This window comes from Nyctereutes procyonoides, unplaced genomic scaffold (genome assembly GCF_905146905.1).
Source record: "Nyctereutes procyonoides isolate TBG_1078 unplaced genomic scaffold, NYPRO_anot_genome, whole genome shotgun sequence".
NCBI classification, from domain to species: domain Eukaryota; kingdom Metazoa; phylum Chordata; class Mammalia; order Carnivora; family Canidae; genus Nyctereutes; species Nyctereutes procyonoides.
This window is the reverse complement of record NW_026575141.1, coordinates 21101578-21127806: the sequence shown is the minus strand read 5'-3', so window position 1 is coordinate 21127806 and position 26229 is coordinate 21101578. Positions and strand designations below refer to the sequence as shown.

Sequence of the window (26229 nt, the reverse complement as noted above, 5' to 3'; positions counted from 1 at the left end):
GCCTTGCTAAATTTTGTGATGATGGGGATCTATCTAGAGTTAGATATTCATGTGATTTCTTCCAAATCTTTCCAGTCCCGTGAAGCCAGGACTAGTGATCTTACCACTTTCAAAGTTTTTCCCTTAAATTTACATATAAGTGGAAATTTCATTTTTTGTGGCACTTCACAAACTATATACTTAAATATTTGCCTCACAAAGAATTAATAACTTGCATTCAAATATGAATGTAAAGAAAGCTATTTTTTTCTGGATCTGAAAATAATCAAAATATTGATTTATTTTAATTCACATTTATTTAAATATAACAATTATTTTAGACAAATGAAAATACAAGCATATTTATAACATGGTAGACATAAATATAAATGAGAAAATTTCACAAATATATTAGACAAATTGATGATGTACTTAACATTTACTTTCAAGGTACATTAACATGGATATTCAAAAGTATGCTTTCACAAAAACTACTATAAAATGTTCACATTCATGTTAGTTCACATTTCCTAGACTGATGTTTTATGAAAACTGTGTAGAGATTTAATGTAATCACTCCCCTCATTTGGTAACATTATTTGTAAATGAAGCACATTTTTGTCAATAGAAATGTTCATTTAACTTTTAAATAATATGGCACTTTTATCAAGACAATGCTACATTTATTAAACAAACATGCACAACATGTAAAACTTAAATGATTCAGGTACCTTTATGCACAGAGTCTAGTTTTGCTATGGCACTCTATCTTTGTAAAAAAATATACTTAAAATTTGGCACAGAATCAATAAAGTGTATTGCTCCTAATCAAAACAAATGTGATTTAAATTTTCCATGGCATGGAAAATACTCCATCACAGTTTGCTTCTTCTCTTTACAGTTTATTGACCAATGGCAGTTCTTTACTGCTTTAGTTAGAATAAATAATGGATAGCCAAGAACTAAAAGTCATAGTTAGGTGTTTTGCCTGCACTCTAATTGGAAATGAGTCGATTTCAGCTTTTCTAGCAGTAAAACATTTCCATCTGTATGGTGGCCAACAAATTTCTAAATAAGAGTGTTATCAGCAATAATATGTATCATCATGAGATGTTTTTCTTTAGGAGGCAGAGAGGTTGAAAGGAAACGTGAATCTCTTCATAAACTGGGAACATATGTGGTAAGGGGAGCAAATGCCAACCAAGGCAGAAGCAGGGGGACTTCTCTGGAAAGCTGGTGAGGGCACAGGCTCTGAAGTAGCAATGAGGCAGAAAACAAAGGCAGGCATCCAGGGACCATCCACGGTGGAAAGGGCTGCCATGGGTGGGAGGAAGTTGAAACGTGTCACTCAAAGGAAAAGGTGTTCCAGAGCAGGTATGGCATTCATGGCTCAGCAAACTACCACTGCGTTTTAGGAAAAGTTGTAAATTTCTACCTCGCTGTCTAAATCAGGATTGAAGAGATTGAGCTACTAGATGATACTGTTTTTCTGAATTCATTCATAAACATTGTGGAAGAAAGGGAATAACATTAATTCAAGCTTCCTCCAAACCAGAGAAGAGAGAGAGCATTCTCGTTCTAAGCACAGATTTTGGAGTTGTGGTAACTGAGAAAAGTGCCACAGCTCTTTCTCACAGTTCTCCTAAGATAAACTCGAGGTGTTATATTTTGAGAGACCAGCTGAAGGAATCTGCTCCTTTCATAAAACCCTGATAGCCTAATTTTTATATTTATTATCTGGGGGAAAGGAAGTAGAGCTTAAGTCCAATCTTTGTACAAATATATTCTAAGAAATAGAGTAATGAACATTAATGTCGTTTGCTTTATGATCCTTGCTCTTCTAAGGACCTTTAAGCAGTGAAATGGCAAAGAACATCAAACAGGTTAAATAAAATAGGCAAACTTTTGTTTCAAGCTGTTAAGGTGCAAAGAGACAGATTACAAATCACAGAGCACTGAATTTTCAAGGGTGAAATCGTACCAAAACCGTGATAAATTTTCGCTGACATCATAGGAGAGTAAGTGGTCTGGAAGGTCACTGATGGTGCCCTGCACAGCCAGCACGTGTGGGGCCAAGGTGAAGGGCACGTCGTTCAGGAGTTCGGCCATTAACGAGTTGTTTTCCAAAGTCTGGCCTGCCTTATTTTCCACCTCGGGGCCTGCTCCAGTCACACTGGATGAGGTTTCTTTGCCAGTCTAAAAATACATATATATTTAAGTCATTTAGACCTTGTGGACTTGGAGGCTTAGGAATGGTAAATGTGGCGTTAATATAACAAAATGATTGTGAAATGTGGGATACAGAAAGAGTCCTAGATCAGAATGCTCTTATTTATTTCACTTGAGAAATACATCCATCGCAGTCTCTGTTGGACTTTGAAATGAATCCTAAACCCTACTTTTACTCAGACTGGCTACCCATAGCCCTCTCAAATACAAATTGGCATTTTTGCTATTTCCTTAGCCTGATAATGTCTACAAAGTCTGGCTCACAGATCTGATGTATGCTTTCAGGCTCTAGGGAATTCCCAGCTTCCCTGTGAAATCTTATATCAACACAGTCCAAAGTGACCTTTCTCACTTCAGAGAGAATATGGGGCAAATTGCCTAGGATATTATTTGGCAATTCCTGTTTGTGTCCATGCTGGTGGCTGTTTCATATGCATACATCTTATCCCCAACTAGACTCTAGGGTACTTGAGGGCAACAAATCTTTTTGACATTTCTTTGTATTCTCCACCTTGCATGCCTTACCTTGCGTATTTTGTATGTACGCGTGTATCCTCCGCCTCATATACCCTAATATATATTTGAGTGTTTACCTAGTATGCGAACCGTAAGTATTGGTTGATTGCCTGACTTTCACTGGAACTAGCATGTTATGTTACACAAGGTTTTCAAAGAGGAACTGATATATTTTGTTCAATTTCTTCAAGATTGGTATACCTTATACACAGTACTTTACCAAAAGATATGCACCAGGGTGTTCACAACACTCTTTGCAAGCCCCAAACCGGAAACCACCTGGATATCCATCAACAGGAGAATGAATAAAAAATTGAAGAGAAACCAACGACCTGCTGCTCCAAGCAGCTGAAACCTACCTCAAACCAGGTTAGGCAAAATGTGACTCCCCGACCCCCTCAACTGGGTCTCATGCAGAATAAGACTGCTGTGTCTGTATGGAGGCCTCCGAGGCCCTTCCTGATCTGGCTCCACGTACCTCTCTGACAGGATCCTCAGCTAGTCTGTCCTGGCTCCTTTCTTTCTCATCCCACTACCTCCCATTGTTGCTCCTGCACACCCAGGCTGCTTCTGCCTTGGCCCTTTCCTCTCCAGTCCCTCTGCCCCAGAGGTTCTTCTCCCAGAAATACCAGGTTCCTTCTCTCATGTCCTCAGGGAGGCCTCCCCTGACCAACTATTTAAACTGTATCCTGGCCCTCACCTCCCCCTCTCCGGCACTCCGTCTCCCTCTCCATAGCCCTTGGCACCTTGTTATATGGTATATAATTTATTCTGGTATCACCCCTTGGAAGCTTAAGGAGTTTCACTTCCCATGTTCACTGCTGTATCTCCACTGCCCAGCACTCCATAACCAATTGTTGAATGGATGAAAGCAGACATGATTTTTGCCTGGTTGAAGCTCACGTCCTAATAGTCATAAGTGCTGATAAATTCCTTTTAAGTCTAGAGGAGAATGATTTTCTGTAAGAAACAGCAATTTTGTAAGACTCATTATTTTTTTTTATTTTTTTATTTATTTTTTTTTGTAAGACTCATTATTGAAGTGGAAAATACACACAGAAAAGGGTCCATCATAAGGGTACAGCCTGCTAAATTTTAACCGACCAAACACCTGTGAGCAACCAGCACCCAGATCAAGAAAGAGAAGTGGCCAGCTCCCTGGAGGCCTCGGGGGTGCTTGCTTTCAAAGCCAACTCCTTGCCCCTCAGTCATCATCCTGATTTCTAACAGTACAGAGAGGTTTTACCTGTATTTTAAATGTAGTCATAATACAGTAGGAACTCTTTTGTTTCTGGCTTCTTTCACTTAACATTATATGTATGAGATTCATTCATGTTGTTGCATGTGGGCTTTAGAAAATTTTCGAAGGACAGATTGTTGCAGAGGAGATCTATTCTTACTGATGTCAAAAGAATCTCTTTGGTCGCTGTGTTGACTATAGCCAGTGGGGGATACTGTGCCCAGGGAAGGAAGCAGGAAGACCAGCTGGGAATGAACAGATTGTGGATTAGATGGTGATACTAATGGAGAGACAGAATGGTTAGACTGTGGATAGACCAAGAAGAGAGCCAATAGGATGTCCTGATGGAATGGACATGGGGTGTGAGAGTAAGAGCAGAGTCAAGGATGAAGCCAAAGTCTGTGGCTTGAGGAATAAGAATAGAGTCTCCATTTTCCAGGGATGGGAAAAGAGTGTCAGGGGGAAGTGAGTATGGCAGGAAGATGAGGAGCTGTTCTGGATGTTCCAAGTGTCTCACAGACATCTAAGTGGAGCTGTAAATAGGCAGGGGGATCTGATATGAGTCTGGAGTTGGGCGGGGGGGTGGATCTCGAGAAGACAGTCTGCTTAGTGCTGTGTTTAAAAGATGATAGGGGGGATCCCTGGATGGCTCAGTGGTTTGGTTCCTGCCTTTGGCCCAGGGTGTGGTCCTGGAGTCTTGGGATCAAGTCCCACGTCAGGTTCCCTTGCATGGAGACTGCTTCTCCCTCTGCCTGTGTCTCTGCCTCTCTCTCTTTCTCTGTGTGTGTGTGTGTCTCTCATGAATAAATAAATTAAATCTTTAAAAAATAATAAAATAAAAGGTGATAGGGGGTGGGGCGCCTGGGTAGCTCACTCAATTGGGCGTCCGACTCTGTTTTAGCTGGGGTCATGATCTTAGGGTCATGGGATCAAATCCCGTGTCAGGCTCCGTGCTCAGTGTGGACTCTGCTTTTCTCTTCTCCCTCTGCCCCTCACCCTGCTTGTGCATGCACTCTCTCTAAAATAAATAAATCTTTAAAAAGAAAAGATGATGAGAGGATGGCAAGTGAAGACAAATATGAGAACAGACAACATTTGTAGACATTGTGCTATACATGGGAAAAAGATATGGGCCAGTAGCTGGAAAGGGATGTGGGATCAAGAGAAGTTTCTCTTGATCTTTTGTTTCTGAGTTGAGAGAAAATGGCAGCAGTTGATATGCTAATGAGAAGGTCTAGAGAGGAAAAATCCGTGATTTTGTAGGAGAGGAACTGCTCTCTTCACAAGGCATCCCCAACGCCTAGAACAGAGGCCCTCAAGAAATCGTTGTTGAGTAAATGACTTTGAATTCACCAAACACATCCCCGGCAAGAGTTGTCTTAACTTCACGTGAAAACAATACACCAGAATACTTTCTTAGGATTGCAAGTAGAACAGTGTTACCCCACCCTGCTATGACAAGGCTTATTAGAAAGGTCCACGTATGTAGACCTGCCTCCTGAAACCTGAGTGACTTAAATACTAAGGATCCCTGGGTCAGATGAGAGCACAGGTATCAGTGAGCAATGATGCCACAATTCCAGCCTCTTTAGAGGATATCACCTATCTATCGCTGCTTTCCTCAAGATGACCTACGCACTGAGGCTTTGGTTACCTTGGAGCAGCACAACAGAGTGTTTAGAGCACAGATTCTAGAGCTACACTGCTTGGGCGCAAATCCAAGGTCTCTTGCTTATTGCCCTGGGCAAGTTATTTAACTTCCCTGTGCCTCAGTTTCCTTGGCTGTACTATGAGATCAATAATAGTATCTATTTCACAGGATTGCTATGAGGATTAATGAAATGATATTTGTAAGTAAGTAGAATAAACTTAGCACATGTTAAAGTGAGTGAATAAACAAAAACTTTAGGAATGGCCAGTGCCACTTGGCTTTAAAGTTCAGGATCCATCCATCTCTCTCTCTCTTTTTTAAGATTTTATTTATTTGAGGGACAGAGATTGAGAGAGTGTGAGAAAGCGCACAAGTGGGGGGAGTGCCAGAGGGAGTGGGAGAGAGAGAATCCTTTTTTTTTTTTCCTTAAGATTTTATTTATTTATTCATGAGAGACACAAAGAGAGAGGCAGCATAGGCAGAGGGAGAAGCAGGTTCCATGCAGGGAGTCCGATGTGGGACTCGATCCCGGGTCTCCAGGATCAATGCCCTGAGCCGAAGGCAGATGCTCAACTGCTGAGCCACCCAGGCATCCTGAGAGAGAGAGAATCCTAAGCAGACTCTGTACTTAATGCAGAGTCTGATGCAGGGCTCTACTCAAGGCTCTATCTCATGACCCTGAGATCATGATCTGAGCTGAAATCAAAAGTCGGATGCTTAACCTAGTAAGCCGTCCAGGCACCCTCTTTTGTTTTGACATTCACTGGTGGTTCAAAGCATCTTACCTTACCATCCTCTCTTACATCGTGCCTTCTTATAATCTCATGCACAAATGTTCCCTAGATCTGTTAATAGCATCCTATGCTTGAACGTTCTTTTCTTTCTTATGTATAGAATGTTCTCCGGTTTCATTAGCCAAATCATCTCCTTTCTTAAACACATTCTTGAAATCTCACCTTCCTAAAGAGGTGAGAGGAAGAGGGATATTACCCGTACTGCCTTGCTTTCTAAACACCCAACTTCTAAGGTTTAACTCTCTGGCAAACTGAATCTTGGATAATTAAGGAATTGAGAGATGTGATTCCTTGTTCAAGTTCTCCTGATAAAACTGCTGTATACTTCATCCACCTGGGCCTCTCTTCTATTGTCTGTAAAATGAGTGGTGAGGGGTGAAAAATGATCATGAGGAGGAGGAGGATGGCAGCACATGGCATATGCTGGGCACTTCCTTTGTGCTAGCCTCCATCCAAGCTATTTAAATGTACTCACTCATGTAAGTCCTACCACAGCTTTGTGAAGTGTGTACCATTATTAGTCCCATGTGAAAAACAGGACACGGAAGGACCCAAAGGTGAAGCAAGTTGTCTCAGCTTACACAGCTAGTCTGTGGTGACACTGAGAATCAAACCCAGTGACCTTTAATGCTTTACATTTGAAGACCCCGCACACCTCAGACATGCTGTGGACAGATTGGCCAGCTGAATGAACAAAGCCCTGAAAATGTAGAGGACCACATTAGAAAATATGACAGGTGCCAACAGAGCATATTTTAGCTTAATTTAGAAGGACAAAAGACTCTAATATCTTCTACCATTAGGAAGAAAGGATTGCAGAAATCATTAAGGTGACAGATCTTAGACTAGAGAAGGACAGGAAAGCAACTATAATTTATGAGATATTTATCCCCTGGAATGAATTTATCAGTAGTCGGGATAAACCATGGGGAAACACTGGGGAAAGTGAAACAAGATTCTCTATAAGTTGATCATTGTTGAAATGGAGAGATAGAAGGTACACAGGAAGGTGCTACAGTATTCTTTCTACCTTTGAATATGTTTGACAACTGTCCAAAATAAGAAGTTTCCAAAAATGAAATCAACTTCAAAATGCCACTGACAAAGTGTTCCACCAAATGCCTCCTAGAAGAATCTGAATTTCAGCTGTGCTGTATGTATTACTCCAACATCTATCTCTTAACAGTTGGCTCGAGTGCAACATTGCAGTCTCCAAGGAGGCTGCCTGCCCTGTTGGCAGCAGGGTGAGTGCCATGATGCAGCTGCTGTTGGCATGCTGAGAGCTGGAAGGGGAGAAATTATAAGGCAAAACAAGAGTAAGTCACAAAGAAAATGTGAGTCAAAATTCAAGGACCCCACACCCGCTACTCTGATCACGAAGTCTAGCTTGGCAGCCAGTGGAAGCAGAGGTGGGGGCTGAGGGCTGAAACAGGTGCATGAGTTCCCCAGCAAAATGCAGCCCTCTCTCTTACACACACAGTCTTTCAATTTTTTTCATTTGCATAATAAAATGGGTCTTTAAAAAGAAGAATGAGTATGTTAACCACAATGGAGCAAGAAGAAAAGAATCAATTAACCTTATGGTTAATAGCCAAATTTTAAAATATTATTTCAAATATTGTGTTCATAAAGCATATTTGTTATTTTTGTGATTAATCCTGTTCACAGAAGGGCTGCTATGACAATGTTCTTGAGCATAAGTTCCTTCATATAATTCAGCTTTAATACTTCTTGTTCAAATTAATGTTTGCCCTTGCATGGCTTGAATATGAGTATCCCATGTCAGAATTTTTTTTGTCTTGGGGAGAAGATGAATTTCCTTATTGTTATCATTACAACAAACAAAGTTTAGAATTAATTAGCTATTTTTATGTTTGTTTAATAATTCTTATTCATCACTTAACCTGTTAAAAATGGGCTGGCCAAGTTTATCTTGTATTCCTCACATTCTATTATATTTGTTTCAAATAATTCAAAAAGGTTTATAGGCAGTATTCTCTTTTTTTGCAGAGGGGCTGTAAAGATTCTTGAGGTTCAATCTGTAAAATCTTCTCAGAGCTTCAGAAAAAAAGTCCAAGAAGACAAGGCACATAACACTTTTCAGTAAAGGCTTAGAAAAATGAAGTCACTTCCCTGGAGCAACAGAAGGTTAGTGGCATCCTGTGAACCTCACTCCTGGGTATTTGAAAGCAAGAAAATGCAGGTTCAAGAACAGACTACGTTTTTCCTGGCACAGAAGCCCCCCAAATCACCATGAAATCTATTAAGGGGTGCCAATTTTGCAAACCCGCTAACAGTTTGGAGACCTCATCTACTTAGCCATACCTGCTTAAAATATGAATATTTTATTAATATTAACATCACCTATATTTAGCATCTTTTTAAACTCCTGCATTTGGGACGCCTGGGTAGCTCAGCAGTTGAGCACCTCCCTTTGGCTCAGGGCATGATCCTGGAGTCCCGGGATTGAGTCCCACATCAGGCTCCCTGCATGGAGCCTGCTTCTCTCTCTGCCTGTGTCTGCCTCTCTCTCTGTGTGTCTCTCATGAATGAATAAATTTTAAAAATCTTTAAAAAAAAAAAAACCCACAAAGCCCTCCTGCATTTTAAGACAACCTGTGCCTCAGATAAGTAGAGATAAAATAGTGTCCCATAAAAGCAAAATATTGAAGCATTAAAATTTAGAAACCAACCTTAAAACAAAACAGTAACAGAACCTATTAGAAGAATATGAAACCAGGTATAAAACACACATCTAGCACATTCAATTTACATGCAAAGAAGGTAGCTATACACTAAAGCATATTTCTAGGAAACAAGTTACAGTAAGAAGAGGTAATGTCAAGCTCTGGCTGTCTATGCCTTTAAATTCTAACATCTATAAATAAAAGACATGTTCCTTTGAACAATAGCCTGAACAGGCAACACTGTCACTTTATCTCCCCAGATAACTATCCATTCTATTCTGGCTTCAGCTGGTATCTGCTTGCATTACATCAGTGTCTTGGTGGGGGTAGGTTGGGGGGGGCAAATCTGAGTCAGAAGTATCAGGGGACAAGAGGTTAGAAGGTGATAGAAGCAAAAGCACAGTTAAGGCAGTACTCAGGCTCCTTATTTATTTATTTTTCTAAGAAGCTAGTTGCTAATAAATGTCCAGCTAGCTGACAAAAGCAGGAGGACTGGTCTCTTATACCTACATAAGCTCTAAGCAATAGTCTCCTTTCACTAGGGAAAAATTATTTTGCAAAGGTAGAGACTGATTGTTGCTTTTCTGCAGATCCTCTGTACTCAGAACAATAACCCAGTGCCTCACTTGTGGCACTTGGTTGGCACTGAATCGGCTCTCCTTATTTCTGAGATACTCTAGGCACCCCAGACTTGATTTTGAAATCGAGGGGGTTAGGCCAAACAAACAAAAGCCCAGAACACCTGACCACTGATACAGATAAATTAGGCAGGAGTGAAAGCTGAATTCACTGCAAACATGTTTCCCATAGAGCCTGGGCTCCCAGTTTGAGGATGCCATATATTTAAAAAGCAAACTAAGGGGCCAGGTTAGAAAGTAGATATTTTCTTTGCTCCCCTTCTGATTTCTGACATCATTTCAATTTACATCTCAGCTTATGATATTTTTTTCAATATTTGTTCTCTTCCCCTCACCCCCCACAGTTTTTCCACCTGCCTGTGCTTCCTATTTCTTCCATCTTTCTTTAAAAACAAAAAAACAAAAACAACAAAAAAAGTTCTCCTGACTTCCTCTTTTCAGAACTCCAGCTGAATGTATGCAAGTGAAGAGAGGGAAGTAAGCAGCAGGCTGGCACTTGCTTCTGTAATCTGTTCCATGCATTCTTGGAAAAGTGGCTTCACTGAAGCCGGAAAATCTTCTGTACAGCCAACTAGAGTGGGGGAGCAGTGGAAAGAGGAAAGAGAAGCATTTCAGGAAAGGAACCAGCAAGAAACAGTATGTTCGGCATGGGATCCTGTTTAATACTGGTTTGTGAAATAAAAAAAGGCTATCCAAGTGATTTTTTAAAAAACATTTTTAAAAAGAAGATTATAGAAAAACTTTTTAAAAGTTTATAGAAGCTCATCATCTCTGACCTGAAGCTATCCAGAAATCTCGTATTTTCCTGTAGGCCTTCCCCCTCATTCTTGTCAGCATACATTTCACCCCTGCTCTCCCCTCCTGTAGCCCTACATCACCACCTGGCTCCTCACTGACAGCCCATGGGGATGAGTGCCTCACATCCCACTCTGCAGAGGAAATAGGAATCATCAGGGGAGGATCTTGTCTACTTACTGTACCCAAAAACCTTCTCGGCATCTGTCTGTACCCCTCCATACTTCCCTCCTGCCACCACAGCAAGTTGCCCTCTTCCTACCCAAAGCAAATCCCTCCCTGGCACCCCGCATCCATCTCGCCCCTACTCTTGAAGGACACGGCTTCATCCATTAGGAGGTGGCTCCTGATTGCTAATCTTTTATAAAGTCAATTCATCATTCACAGAAAGTTCTCCTGAGGTCTTTCATACCCAACTGGATCTTACCCACTGAACGCCCACACTATCTTTCTTTCGCAGTCAGGCTGAGATGATTGTTGACACTCGCCATCTGTTTCACTCCTCACCCACTGCAATCGGCCTTCTATCTCTGCCCCTGTATGGCCACTACTTTGTCCAAGGTCACTAATAATCACACTGTGCTAAACTCAGAAGATGTTCTCAAGTGCTAACCATATATGACTTCTTTGTAGCACTTCAGACTGGTGACTCTGAGTTTTTTAATCTTCTGGCTTCCACGCCACTTGTTAGTGTTGCCTTTATCTGTCTAGCTGATTTTTTTTTTTTTGGTCTATTCTGAAAGGATATTCTCCATTCTGTTGCTTTATTCTTCCTCTCTCAACACACTTCCCTAGAGGAGCTTATCCATATCCATGGTTCCTTCTGCCCTATTCCTCCACTCCCCCAAAGTAGATACAAGAATGTAGATACATGCATGTGTACACACACACACACACACACACACACACACACACACACACACATCTTGAACCCAGACTTCTATTTAGAGCTCTGGACCCACATGTTCAATTCCTATTATATCTTTCCTTTTGGAATATTAAACTCAACATGTTCTGAACCTGACTCTCAAGGCTTCCCAGTTCTATTCCAACCCAATGCTCTTCTAATATTTTTTGTGCAATGATTGTCAAACACAGAAGTCTGAATTATCTTGGACTTCTTTCTCCCTGTCACTTCCTCTATCCAGTAAGTGGCTGAGTCCTACTGATTTTGAGGTTTTTAATGTCTCCCCAAGTTTCATCATTTCTCATCAATCCCACCATCAATTCTCTTAATGCAAGCCACTATAGTCTTGTATCATGAATGCTGCAAGAGTCTCCTATATATGGCCTTACTCCTCTCTATCTCTCACTGGTAGTATCTCACATGCTTTTCCTTGTTTAATGCTCCTCAGTGCCTTTGAACAAAAAAAAACTCCCTATTGTAGCACAAATGGTATGATCTGGCCTTGCTTACCCCTCAGATTTCTTTTATTACCATTCCCTAATGTCTTCACACCAAGCTATTTACAATTATTCAAACATGCCAAGCTTTCCCTTTAGCTCTGAGCTTTGGCTCATTTGGTTACTTCTGTCTAAATTGGGACATCTTTCTCTTTCCTACTCCCTACATCTTGCCTCTTTCAATTTGCCCTTCAGGATGTACCCCGCGCTCTTTTAGAAAGAGCTCCCCAAGTAACTCCTCAAACCTGGGCCAAGTGCCTGCCCATGTATTCCCACAACAGCTTGTGCATACCTCTCTCTCGCCACAAATCACACTGGACTGGAATGCTCTGTCACCCTCATAATACCATGGGCCATTGAAACTCAGGGACAGTAGCCTTCATCTCCATTCCCCTGGCAATCAGAGCAATGTCTGGCTCATAACAGGTGATTGATATATATTTACTGAATGACTAAATAATTTCAGTTTCTTCACAAACTTTATATTCAGACTTATTCAGAAAAGGCCAGGGATTATTATGTTAAGCTGGATTTCCACATCTGTTTTTTTTTTTCCTAACAAGATTTTGCCCACTGCATTATCACCCACATGGTAAACCATGGATGGTATTAAATACAAACAAACTTAAAACTAGCTTAGTTTCCTAAAGAACGAGACGGATTGTTCTTCACTTGGCAAATGAACAACTTCACTAATGTGTCTCCCAATGGAAGTTCAATGAGGTTCTACTACAATGTAGAGACTGTGGCAACTATTTTTTTTTATTATTATCATAGATCCACCTTTCACCGAGAGAGAGAGGAAGAAGCTAACCTTATCATCTCCAAACTCCCTCTAATCAAGTGTCTTAGTCCATTCTGGCTGCTATAACAAAATATTATAGACTGGATGGTTTACAAACACCAAAATGTATTTCTCACAGTTCTGAAGGCTAGAAAGTCCAAGATTAAGTGCTGGCAGATTCAGTGTCTGGTGAGGGCCTACTTCCTGGTTCCTGGACTGCCATCTTTTCTCTAAAACATCACATGGCAGAAGAGACCAGGGCTTTCTCTAGGACCTCTTTTTCAAGGGCACAGATCCCATCCATGAGGGCTCCACCCTCATGACCTAATCACCTCCCAAAGGCCCCACCTCCTAATATCCTCACTTAGGGGATTAGGTTTCAATATATGAGTTGAGTTGGGGGGGGCACAGTCAGTTTCTAGCATCCACCTGCCTTACACAGATCTTCTCTCTCAGGAGCTAGTTTTTCTGGTATAGTCTGAAGGGGCTCCCCCAGGAGCCTATGCCTGGTGGCAGGGGTGTGGGGAACATGACCAGCAACAGGTGGCAGGACTAGGTAAGCACTGTAAGGGAAGGAATGCCTCAGAGATGAGAGCTGACTAGAAGAGGGGATGGGTGGGTCAATTCCACTAATTTAAATTCTGTTTACCTCTATTAAAGAGAAAAGCTTCTCTCTAACTTTCCTGCTTTCCATAAAGAGGGATTTTTCTCTAAGCACCTTGGCTGTCTGCCATTCCCCCTATTCCTCCTCAAGGAGGACAATGGCCATACCATGTTTCTAGATGAGGGACACTAAACCATCTAAGGTCCTGGGGCCTGGAGAAAGTCTCTTTCTTCTCTCTCTACTTGGACCAGGGGAGCCAAGTTATCAGAGTTAAGAGTATCTTTTTTTTTTTTTTAAGATTTTTTATTTATTCATAGACACACACACACAGAGAGAGAGAGAGAGAGAGAGAGAGAGAGAGAGAGAGAGGCAGAAACACAGGCAGAGGGAGAAGCAGACATCATGCAGGGAGCCTGATGTGGGACTCGATCCAGGGTCTCCAGGATCACGCCCTAGGCTGCAGGCAGCGCTAAACTGCTGTGCCACTGGGGCTGCCCGAGTTAAGAGTATCTGTTATGCTGGCTTAAACTCTCCCCACAGGTCTAGACATAGGTTATTGGGAGCCTGGAAATCCATTTCAGCTATCACATTAAGCTGTCTCCTTCAGCCTAGGCTGTGTTAGTCAAAAGGGGGACATTTTGGTTTTCTGTCTGCTGGCTCCTTGGTCTTACTTCTCCATTGGCCCAGGATGCAGACTTCTTATTAGGAGTGCCCTTTATTAGGACATTATAGCCCCATCAATTTCTATTTCCCTGCACATCTCCATTTACACCAAAAAAGAGAGGCATATTGACCACATCAACAAAAACAGAGTCGTGCAGATGTTAAATGATCTTGGAATTAAAGCTGTAACAAACCAATGGTCTTTAACATGTGCTATAATGCTCTGTGAAACAGCTCACTGGTATGATTTTATCAATTTCATAATTCAGTTAAATCTGTGGGATAAGAAAAGTTCTAATTAGAATCTTGGGAAAACGGCATTTGTTTAGTGCTTTATACAATTTTAGAAGTAGTTTCACATACTTTATTGCATTTGAGCCTCACAACCTGTTACATTTGATAGGGAAGTTACTGCTGCAATTCTTATCTTCTGAGGCTCCAAGTTTAATGACCATCTAAGGTCAAATCACTACTAATTGGCAGAGATGCGTACTCTGGATCTCCTGATTTACAACCCCATGCTCTGCCTTCACTGTAAAGGCCGTCATCATGGGAAATAATTTAAAGTTAGCTTATCCTGGTTTTGTTTGTTTCTTTTAAGGACTAGCAATTAATCTATGGACAAGTGGGCCACTATACGAAGAGAGTTCAAAGTATCGATACAACTGAGCATCTTGCTATCTGCTTAAATCTAGTAAGCTGGATACAATATGTAATAGCTTCCAAACTATAGCATCTGATCACAGCCATGGCTACACAATGGCTTAGGCTTATGTATGTGAATTCTTTAAGCCTATTATGTATACCACAGGTCTGAAGAATTTGATATCCCTTATTAGTCACACTAAATTCTACTTAACTTCCCATTTATATAGCTTTATTTATTTTAAATATTTATTCAGCTCCTTCAGAATGTAATGCAGCAAGGTCATATTTTTTCCAGATAATTTCAAAGGAAAACAATGAAAAATGATCTTGCACATCTCAGCACACTAATAATTTCACTCAAATGAAGGATTTTCATTTTGTAAAACAATAAAGCACTTAATCGTCTGCATAGACAATAAGAAAGGAAATGGAATACTATTTTTAAAGATAGTAAGGAAACAGAAACATTTTATTATACTCCTTTTTTATATAAGTAGATAGACATAACATATATGATATTGATTGGAAATAAAGAGCATATGATAGGAGTAGGAAATACAAAAAGAAAGTAAGTCTAAAAATATTAAGTAGTAACTACATGCTGAGGTTTTTTTGGCATGTGCTTTGATGGAATGAACCTTTAACAAATTTATAGCCTTAAGTATAATATATATTTTTAAGAACAAACATTTAGATGTTATTATAAACAATAAAAAGATAGGTCATGATAGCATTGTTTGAAGACAGCTAATCTGTTCTGTTTTTAATTTACACTGAAAAGTTTGTATTTTGTCAGTTTATGTTATTGTTATGTGCAGACATAAATATATACTTTTTAGTGTGTGCATAGCCAGAATTCAGTAGTGCCTCACCTTGCATATAAACATCTTTCTAATCTCAGGAAACAAAAAAATCTTTTAAGAAATGGGAAATATTGGATAGGAAAAACCTCATTTTCTTTGTAATTTAAATTTGATGTGTGGAATAGGCCACACACTTGGAAATATTATAGTAGTGAATATACAACTGTCTATTTTCATGGAGAGGTTAAAAGTAAAAGGAAATGCATTATACCAAATGGGAGTACAGAATTAAATTCCACTCAGAGGGCATACGAGTGGTAGCATTACCCACAACTGCCACACCTAACCCAGCACACTCCGCTAGAAAAACAATGTTTGGCAAACTGAAATGGCTGAGTAGAGTCCTATGTCACTTGACCTTGGCTCTCATTTGCAAAAAAGGTTGTATTTCAAAATAGAAAATGGAGATGGAAAAATAAATACAGCTGTGTTTTCTCCACCACAGTGTGAAAGTGAAGGGGCTACTCAGAATGGCAGGATGCATGGTCCCTTCGTGGTATATTCTCAGAGCCCAAAGGAGAGTCCTATTATTTTATTTTATGGCTAACTCAGGATAGTATTTTTTTATTGTGGTAAAATATATGCAATATAAAATTCATCGTCCTAACCGTTTTTAAGTATATAATTCAGTGGCATGAAGTACATTCAGAGTGTTGTGCAGATATTACCACTGTCTAGCTCTAGAACTTTTCCATTATCCCAAGCAGAGACTCTGTCCAGATTAAATAACTCACCATCCCTCCCTTCCCCCAGCCCCTGGTAACCTCTATTATCTTTTTATCAGTTTGCCTACCTAGGTACCTCATATAAATGAAATCATACAATGTTTGTCCTGTAGTGACTGGCTTATTTCACTTAGCATAATGTTTTTGGAGACCATGTATGTTGTATCATGTATCAGACTTTTCATTCCTTTCTGAGGCGCATATTCTCTTGTATGTATATACCATATTTTGTTTATCCATTCATCTGTTAATAGACATTAAGACACTATTTTTGGGCTAGAGCACAATCAACTAGGTAGGAAATCAGGAAATAATTCTCAAAGGACTGTCAGGATTCAGTGACTATAGAAATACAAAGTATTTATGTATATGGAGAAAAGTAAGCAAGAGCCTGAAGTGAGGGAAACATAAAATATGTTTCCTGAATATTTTAAATTGTGATTTTTTTTCAGGTATAATAAATTTGTATGTACCTTTCTATAATACACACTTTGCTTAGCTTTAAAAATCATAATTAAAGCAAGCCTTGCCAACTTAATATTTTATGGATTAAAATCCAAGTATAATTGATGGTATTTCAATCCTATTTGAAGCAGCACCATAATCTCCAAGACCTTCTATCCACTCTGGAACTCCATGCTGTAATTCTTTGTGTGTTATTTTAAGGGTATGAGATGTCATTACCTGATTTGGGGGAAAGTCTATCCAACAAAATAGAGAGTGAATAATGCTAAGGATCAATTAAAAATGAGAAGCCACAATCATGCTCACATTTACAGCAAGATTTAAAATTCACATACCTTAATTTTTTATTTAAAATTTTAATTTAAAGAAATTATAAATGTATCAACAAAGTAACAAAAGGAAGATACAAATTGTGTTTGAAAAATGCTTTCAGATCAACAGCAGAAAAATTGGTTAGTACAAAACCAATTCTTAGGGACATCCTTTTTCAGGATTCCTAAGTTTTTAGGGATAAAGAAGTTAATTATCAGAATATATACTGTTACTTGGACTTTAGGTTGAAAATTAACCTGCAAGGCTTAGAAAAAGCACTAGATCCAAGTCCCAATGACTACTGCCTCCACCTAAACCATTTGACCTTATACAAAATCATTTAAGCTTTCTGTGTTTCAAATAACTCCTCTGAAAATATGAAGTAGTTGGACCAGATGATCCAGCTGTAAAGTACTATAACTCTAACTAGACTTAGACCCCAAATTCCCACATCTTCTGCACTAGTAAAAATTCTTAAGGCAATAGCACTTAAATTAATAAAAATAATAACTATGGAAACAAAGTATCAACTGATAGTTATGTATCTTGAGAAGAAACTTTTTTTTAAATAAATTAATTTTTTATTGGTGTTCAATTTACCAACATACAGAATAACACCCAGTGCTCATCCCGTCAAGTGTCCCCCTCAGTGCCCGTCACCCATTCACCCCCACCCCCCGCCCTCCTCCCCTTCCACCACCCCTAGATCGTTTCCCAGAGTTAGGAGTCTTTATGTTCTGTCTCCCTTTCTGATATTTCCCACACATTTTTGAGAAGAAACTTATAACTCAGAATAACACTCCAAAGGATAAGAAAAGGACTCTTATCATGGAAGAAGACCTAACTTTACACTGCTCTCCATTAAAATCGCACACTCTGGAGTCTAAAATATGTGTGTGTATATAAATGGGTAGGCACCACTCTTCTATCAAATCATGGCCTCAAAATCATTGTGATAATTATTAAGAACTCAGAATGTATTTTGTCAGACCAATGAGTCCACAATAGAGATGAAATCCTATATATTTGCAATGAATACACGTAAGGAAATTATTAATATTAAAATCTGAGTAACAAGCCAGATTAAACAATTTAAAATTATCTTGACTGTCAGTGCTTAAAGAAAGCAAATATAGTTGTAGGAACTGAACTTTGGTAGAGAATCTGCAAGGTATTTTGGAGTACTCTAAAGATTGCTGGCCGAGGTGCACTATCAGGTATTTTTATTAGAAATATCTCTAGGGGGCAGCCCAGGTGGCTCAGCGGTTTAGCACCGCCTTCAGCCCAGGGTGTGATCCTGGAGACCCGGGATGGAGTCCCACAGCAGGCTCTCTGCATGGAGCCTGCTTCTCGCTCTTCCTGTGTCTCTGCCTCTCTCTCCCTCTCTCTCCCTCTATGTCTCTCATGAATAAATAAATAAAATCTTAAAAAAAAATATCTCTAGGAATCTGGAGAGTTTGTAGTCAATATTTTTTTGTTTAATCCCATAAATAATAGCAAGGTAACAAAGTAGATCAAGTGATAACACCTGGTAAAAAGATATTAAGAAAGATGTGTGGGGATCCCTGGGTGGCGCAGCGGTTTGGCGCCTGCCTTTGGCCCAGGGCGCGATCCTGGAGACCCGGGATCGAATCCCACGTCGGGCTCCCGGTGCATGGAGCCTGCTTCTCCCTCTGCCTGTGTCTCTGCCTCTCTCTCTCTGTGTGTGTGACTATCATAAATAAATAAAAATTTAAAAAATATATATTTAAAAAAAAAAAAAGAAAGATGTGTGTGTAGGACAAAAAAGCAATTCACTGGAGGTAGGAGTGACTGGTTATCAGAAGTCAAAATGTGGATATAATTAACCTGCTGATAGAAATGGAAGATGGACTAGGAGAAGGAAGAGCATTCTGGCCAACCAGTGATTTCACCATAGGTCAGTGTGGTGTTTATGATGGCTGGACTAGGGAACAGAAAGGCCTCATGGAAGGAAGCAGCAGCGGCAGTTAACATTCTGGAACTCAGCCATTTACATGGTGGTTCTTGGTTATCTGAGCACTAGTTTTCAATGGTCTGGTATTTCCAGGTAGTCAGGTTTCAGAACCTAATACAGATCTTCTTTTAGCCTTCTAGAAATAATTGCAATGGCCTGAACTACCAAAGCGGCTTAAAGACAAACACCTATAATTTCCAAAAGTGTTCTTAAATGTGTGGAAGCTACACTCAAAGTCCAACAGAGCTTCTGTTTCCCCTCCTATGCCTATTTGTAGGTGAGCTGATGACGGGAATTCATTAAAGGAAGTAATTTATGGTCTGCTTGTGAGAGTAGAAAGAAGGATTGAGATGATGAGCTTTGAGATATATATCAATAAGTAAATCATATTAGTATTACTAATTCTATCAACTTTTTTGAGTCAGTCTTAAGGCTGTAACAGTGTATCTACATCTATTGCCAAAGACGTGGGTTAAGAGGTAAAGGGGCACTTACTTGCCAGTCACTGCTCTAAGCTCTTTACCTGTGTTCTCTCATTTAAGTTTTTGTTTATGATGTACAGACCACTTTCTTCTCCATTTAATAGATGGGGAATACTGAAACACAAGATATTTAGTCTAACTCTGGAATTACACTCTTAACTACTATTCTATGCTGCCCTGCAAACCCGACACTGTCTAAGGAAACTTTGCTTCATATCTTGTAAATGCAGTTTCTACAGACTTTTTCAAATTGTTTCAAAAGTATTTTCTTCTTCAGAGAGGGTTATAAAATACTTTTCCAATAATCCTGCTTTCTTTTCCTCTCAAAACAAACACATGTAATGTGGAGGATAACAAGTTTTTGAAAAATAACCCCAAAGACAAGGGAAAACCGTTGAATGTTGTCATTTTTATATCCAGCTGGATATACTAATTCTATGTGGATCATAGACACCCTGAAATTATAGACTATTTAGACATTTTTAATCCCTAAAAAAAGCAGTGTTGTGATGTCTGAGTAATATATTTTTAAAGTAACCTTTTTACCTAAACCAAATATATTCTAGTTAAATTTAAGAAAGTAAAGTAACCACAAAGTGATGACACTTCCTGAGACAAGCCCTCTGTGGCCCACTGTCCAGTGACAGCAATGGACTGGATTCAACTGCCCACAATCCCTGGTCTATGGCACTTGCTGAGCAAAGGCAAGAAGGTACTAGGTGCTGGGCCCTGGGCTACAGTTTGTTCTCAGGAAACAGAGAAGATAACTTTGCCTTTAAAAGGCTGAAACACATGATCTGGGTAGACTTGAACCAACTATGTTAGGAGATTATATCACAGGCAAGAAAAGAGAATGAGAACATTTCCGGGACACAATATAGTTGCAAATTTCTGGGTGGACCCTTAAATGTAGAAAAAAGGGGAAGTACATCATCACTATTTATGCCCAGAGTAGCACAAATGAAAGTCGTGCTTTCAAGCTCGAAGCATACAGTTAATTTTTAAAAGGATTTGTATGTTTCTTACTTCCTATTTGTTTAATTGCTTTGAACTAAAACCTAAACAAGAATTGATTTAAAGTGTTGTGGTTCAAAATATAAATTTCATGGTGATTGCTTGAAACGATATAAAAAATATCTGGATCACCAGTACAAAAAGTAAAGCAAATCACAAGTTTAAAAACAATTTAAAAATTCTGAGCAGGTAATCACTGAGAGGAAAACAAATACTTTCACTTGCACAAAAATTTACTCAATTTATGCTATTCCTTCACTTTCCTTTCTCATAACCCCAAAAATTAATTTGTTTTTTGAAAAGAGACCTATACAGACAATATATGTAAAGTATTATGCTTTTTTGGTAGCATGAGCTTTGTAATGTCCACAAGCATGGTTTACATGAGTTTAGGGAAAATCAATTAATTTAATATACCACATCAACTGAATAACAAATTAAAACTACATTATCATCTCAATAGGCTCAGAAAAAATTTTTAAAAATTGAATACACTTTCATGATAAAAACACACAACTAGGAATTGAAGGGAACTTTCTCAACTTGATTAAGGGACATCTTCAGAAAATCTAAGCAAACACATTTCACAATGAAAGACTAGATGCATTCCCCCTCAGATTAGGAACAAGACAAGCATGTCTACTTCCTTAGAACATATTATTAGATGCCCCAGCCAGAGCAATTAGGCAATTAATCAGTAATAGATTTTAAAAATAAATAATAGGTAGATAGTTTTACTTCCTTTCTAACCTGGATGCTATCTCTATATGTAAATGACATGAACTTGCATATAGAAAAATCTAAGAAATCCATTAAAGTACTATTAGAACTATTAAGTTCAGCAAGGTTGAAGGATAAAAAATCAATATACAAAAATCAGTTGTATTTCTCTACATGTGCAATAAATAATTCAAAAATGAAATTAAGAAAACAATTCATTTGCAGTAGCATCAAACAATAAAATATTCAGAAGTAAATTTAAAACTTATACTCTGAAAACTACAAAACATTGTTGAAATTTTAAAAAAAATTAATGGAAAAACATCCCATGTTCGTGAATCAGAATACAATATTATTCATATGGCAGTATTCTTCAAATTCACATATGGAATCAATGCAATTCCTATTAGAATCCCAGCTGATTTCTTTGTAGAAATTGACAAGCTGGTCCTAAAATTCATACAGAATTCCCAAGTACCCAGAACTGCAAAAATAATCCTTAAATAACATTAAAAAACAACACTGGAGGGCTCATATTTTCTGATTTCAAAACTTACTACAAAGCAACAGTAAGTAAGACAATGTGGTATTGGCATAAGGACATATATATCAGTAGAATAGAATTTAAAGTCCAGAAATAAACCTATGTGTCTATGATGAACTACTTTTATAGGTGCCTAACTTTTATTTTTATTAAAGTATAATTGGCATGCAATGTTTTATTAATTTCAGGTGTACAACATATTATTCAACAATTCTAGACATTGCTCATTGCTCACCACAATAAGTGTAGTCACCATCTGTCACATTGTTATTACAATATTATTGACTATATTCCCTATGTTGTACTTTTCATCTCCATGATTGTTTACTTTATAACTGGAAATTTTCACCTCTTGATCATTATTTTGCCCATCCCCCCACCCTCCTCTGGCAACCACCGGTGTTGTTCTCTGTACATAAGTGTCTGTTTTTGCAAAGGGAAAGGGAGGGAGAGAGAGAAACCAAGAGACTCTTAACTACAGAAAACAAACTGATGGTTACCAGAGGAGAAGAAGGGTGAGATAGGTGATGGGGGTTAAGGAGTGCACTTGTCATGAAAAGCACTGGGTGATGTACGGAAGTGTTTGCTGAATCTCTATGTACACCTGAAACTAATATAACACTGTATATTAACTGCAATTAAAGTAAAAACTAAAACCAAAAAAAAAGGAATTCTTAGCAAAGTGATAAAGACATTTTAATGTGAAAACCAAGACAAAAGAAAGTCTGTTTTTGTTTAGATTCCACATATAAGGGAAATCGTATGGTATTTGTTTTTCTGTTTTCTGATTTATTTCACTTAGCATAATACCCTTTAGGTTCATCCACGTTGTTGCAAATGGCAAGAGTTTGTTCATACACACACACAAACACACACACACACACACACACCTCTTTATCCATTCACCTATTGATGGACACTTAGGTTGCTTCTGTATCTTGGCTATTATAAATAATGCTACGATAAACATAGGGGTGCATTTATCTTTTCAAATTAGTGTTTTCACTTTATTTGGGTAAAATACCCAGGAGTGCAATTACTAGATCATATTGTAATTCTATTATTAATTTTTTTGAGGAACCTCCATACTGTTTTCAATCATGGCCGCACCCAATTATATTTCCACCAAAAGTGCACAGAGTTCCTTTTCCTCTACATCCTCAACACCACTTGTTATTTCTGGTCTTTTTGATTCTAGCAACAAGGGTCAGGCAATATCTTATTGTGGTTTTGATTTGCATTTCTCTGATGATTAGTGATGATGTACACCTTTTCATGTTTTTGTGAGCTATCTCTATGTCTTCTGTGGAATAATGTCTATTCAGGTTCTCTGCTCACTTTTTTGCAGGGTGGGGAGAGCATGCTGGGTGGAAAGAGGGGCAGAGAGAGAGAATCTTTTTTTTTTTTTTTTTTTTTTTTTAGAGAGAGAGAGAATCTTAAGCAGGTTCCACACTGTCACAGAGCCTGACTCGGGGCTTGATCTCATGACCATGAGAACAGGACCCTGTGATCATGACCTGAGCCTAAATCAAGAGTCCGATGCTTAACCAACTCAGCTACCCAGGCACCCTTCTTCTGTCCACTTTTTAATCAGAGTGCTTGTTTTATTTGGTGTTGTTATATAAGTTTTTTTTTTTACATATTTTAGTTTTAATCCTTTGTCAGGTATACCATTTGCAAATAAATATCTTTTCCCATTCACTAGGTTGTCTTTTTGTTTTGCTGATGGTTTCCTTTGCTTTGCAAAAGCTTTTTATTTTGGTGTAGTTCCAATAGTTTATTTTTGCTTTTGTTTCCATTGCCTGAGGATATCTATCCATAAATATGTTAAGGCAGATGTCCAAGAGATTACCACCTAAGTTTTCTTTTAGGAGTTTTATGGTTTCAGGTCTCATATTTAAGTCTTTAATCCATTTTGAGTTTATTTTTGTGTAAAGTGGTCCAGTTTCATTCCTTTGCATGTAGCTGTCTAGTTTTCTCAGCACCATTTACTGAAGAGACTGTATTTTCCCCCTTGTATATTCTTGCCTCCTTTGCTATAGATTAATTGACCATATAAGCACTGGTTTATTTCTGGACTCTATTCTGTTCCATTGATCTATGTTTATATTGCTGTGCCAGTACTATACAGTACTATACTGTTTTGATCACTATAGCTTTATAGTAGATCTTGAAATCTGGAATTATGATACCTCCAGTTTTATTCTTCTTTCTCAAGACTGTTTTGGCTATTCAGGGTCTTTTGTGGTTCCATACAAATTTTAGGATTATTTGTTCTAGTTCTGTGAAAAATGCTACTGGTATTTTAATAGGAATTACATTGAATCTGTAAATTGCTTTAGATAGTATGGACATTTTGACAATAATAATTCTTCTAATCTGTGACCATGGTATACCCTTTCCACTTGTGTGTGTCATTTTCAATTTCTTTCATTAGTACCTTATAGGGTTCAGAGTATAAGTCTCCTTGCTTAAGTTTATTCCTAGGTATTTTATGCTTTTTGGTGCAGTTGCACATAGGATTGTTTTCCTAATTTCTCTGTCTGCTGCTTCATTATAGTGTATAGAAATGCAACCGATTTCTATATATTAATTTTGTATCCTGCAACTTTACTGAATTCACTTATCAGTTCTAATAGTGTTTTGGTGGAGTCTTTAGGGTTTTCTATATATGGCATCATGTCATCTGCAAATAATGAACATTTCACTACTTTCTTACCAATTTGGATGCCTTCTTTTTTCCTCTCTGACTGCTGTGGCTAGGACTTCCAGTACTATGTTAAATAAAAGTGGTAAGAGTGGACACCTTTGCTCTGTTCCTGATCTTAGAGGAAAAGCTCTCAGTTTTCACCACTGAATATGATGTTAGCTTTGGGTCTGTCATACATAACCTTTTTTATGTTGAGGTATGTTTACTATAAACTGATTTTAGTGAGAGCTGTTAATCATCAGTGGGTGTTGTATTTTATCAAATTATTTTTCTGCAGGATCCCTGGGTGGCTCAATGGTTTAGCGCTGCCTTCCGCCCAGGGTGTGATCCTGGAGTCTGGGGATCGAGTCCCACGTCGGGCTCCCTGCATGGAGCCTGTTTCTTCCTCTGCCTGTGTCTCTGCCTCTCTCTGTGTGTGTCTGCCATGAATGAATAAATAAAATCTTTAAAAAAATTATTTTTCTGCATCTATTGAAATGATCATATGGTTTTTATCCTTCCCCTTGGTAATGTGATATATCCTAATGATTGACTTGCAAATATTGAACCACACTTGCGTTTCTAGAATAAATTCTACCTGATTGTAATGAATGATCCTTTTAATTTATTGTTGAATTTCATTTGCTAATATTTTGTTGAGGATTTTCACACATTTATGTTCATCAGAGTTACTGGCCTGTAATTTTCTTTTTTTATAGTGTCTTTGTCTAGTTTGGTATTAGAGTAATGCTGGCCTCACAGAAATGAATTTGAAAGCTTTCTGTCCTCTTCTATTTTTTGGAATAGTTTGAAAAAAATAGGTATTAGCTCTTCCTTAAATATTTGGTGGAATTCCCCTGTGAAGCTATTGGTCTTGGATTTTTGTTGGGAGTTTTTTCATTACTATTCAATTTCATTACTAATAATCAGTCTGCTCAGATTTTCTATTTCTTCCTGATTTAGTTTTGGAAGATTGTATGTTTCCAGGAATTTCTCCATTTCTTCTAGGTTGTCTAATTTGTTGGCCTATAATTTTTCATAACATTCTCTCATAATCCTTTGTATTTCTGTGGTGTTGGTTGTTATTTCTCTGCCTTCATTTCTTTTTTTTTTTAAGATTTTATTTATTCATTCATGAGAGACACACAGAGAGAGAGAGAGAGAGAGAGACAGAGACACAAGCAGAGGGAGAAACAGGCTCCATGCAGGAAGCCTGACATGGGATTCAATCCCAGGTCTCGAGGATTACGCCTTGGGGCGAAGGCGGCGCTAAACTGCTGAGGCACCCAGGCTGCCCATCTGCCTTCATTTCTGATTTTATTTATGTGAGTACTCTTCTTTCTTGGTGAGATTGGCTAAGGTTTATCAATTTTGTGGATCTATTCAAAGAAGCATCTCTTGGGTTCTCTGCTCTTTTCTATTGTTTAATTCTCTACTTCATTCATTTCCATGCTAATCTTTATTTCCTTTCTTCTCCTAGATTTGGGCTTTGTTTATTCTTCTTTTTCTAGTTCTTTAACTGTATGATTAGGTTGTTCACTTGAGATTTTCCTTATTTCTTGAGATAGACCTGTATTGCTATAAACTTTCCTCCTAGACCTACTTTTGTGGCATCTAAAGATTTTGGACCTTTGTGCTTTCATTTTCATTTGTCTCCATGTGTTTTTTGATTCTCTCTTTGACTTCTTCATTGATCCCCTGGTTGTTTAGCAGTATGTTGTTTAGCCTGTGTGTGCTTGTTATTTTTTTTCCAGTTTTCTTATAATTGATTTCTAGTTTCAACCATTGTGGTTGGAAGAGATGCTTGA

General features: G+C 38.5%; 1 protein-coding gene across 3 annotated transcripts in view; it reads right to left on the bottom strand.

Annotated features, from left to right (window-relative positions):
* Positions 1 to 289: 289 nt before the first annotated feature.
* The window catches only part of UMAD1 (UBAP1-MVB12-associated (UMA) domain containing 1), a 229489-nt gene continuing 203549 nt past the window's right edge, over positions 290 to 26229 (bottom strand). The window contains exons 4-5 of one of the 3 annotated variants that reach the window (XM_055307336.1): positions 1961 to 2175; positions 290 to 1293 (exon numbers count right to left, since the gene is read on the bottom strand). In XM_055307336.1, coding sequence (XP_055163311.1) covers positions 1083 to 1293; positions 1961 to 2175 — 426 coding nt within the window. In that variant the 3' untranslated portion in view covers positions 290 to 1082. Of the gene's footprint in view, positions 2176 to 6049; positions 7693 to 26229 lie in introns of those variants that run through there. The other 2 variants (XM_055307337.1, XM_055307338.1) reach the window with 2 other exon arrangements.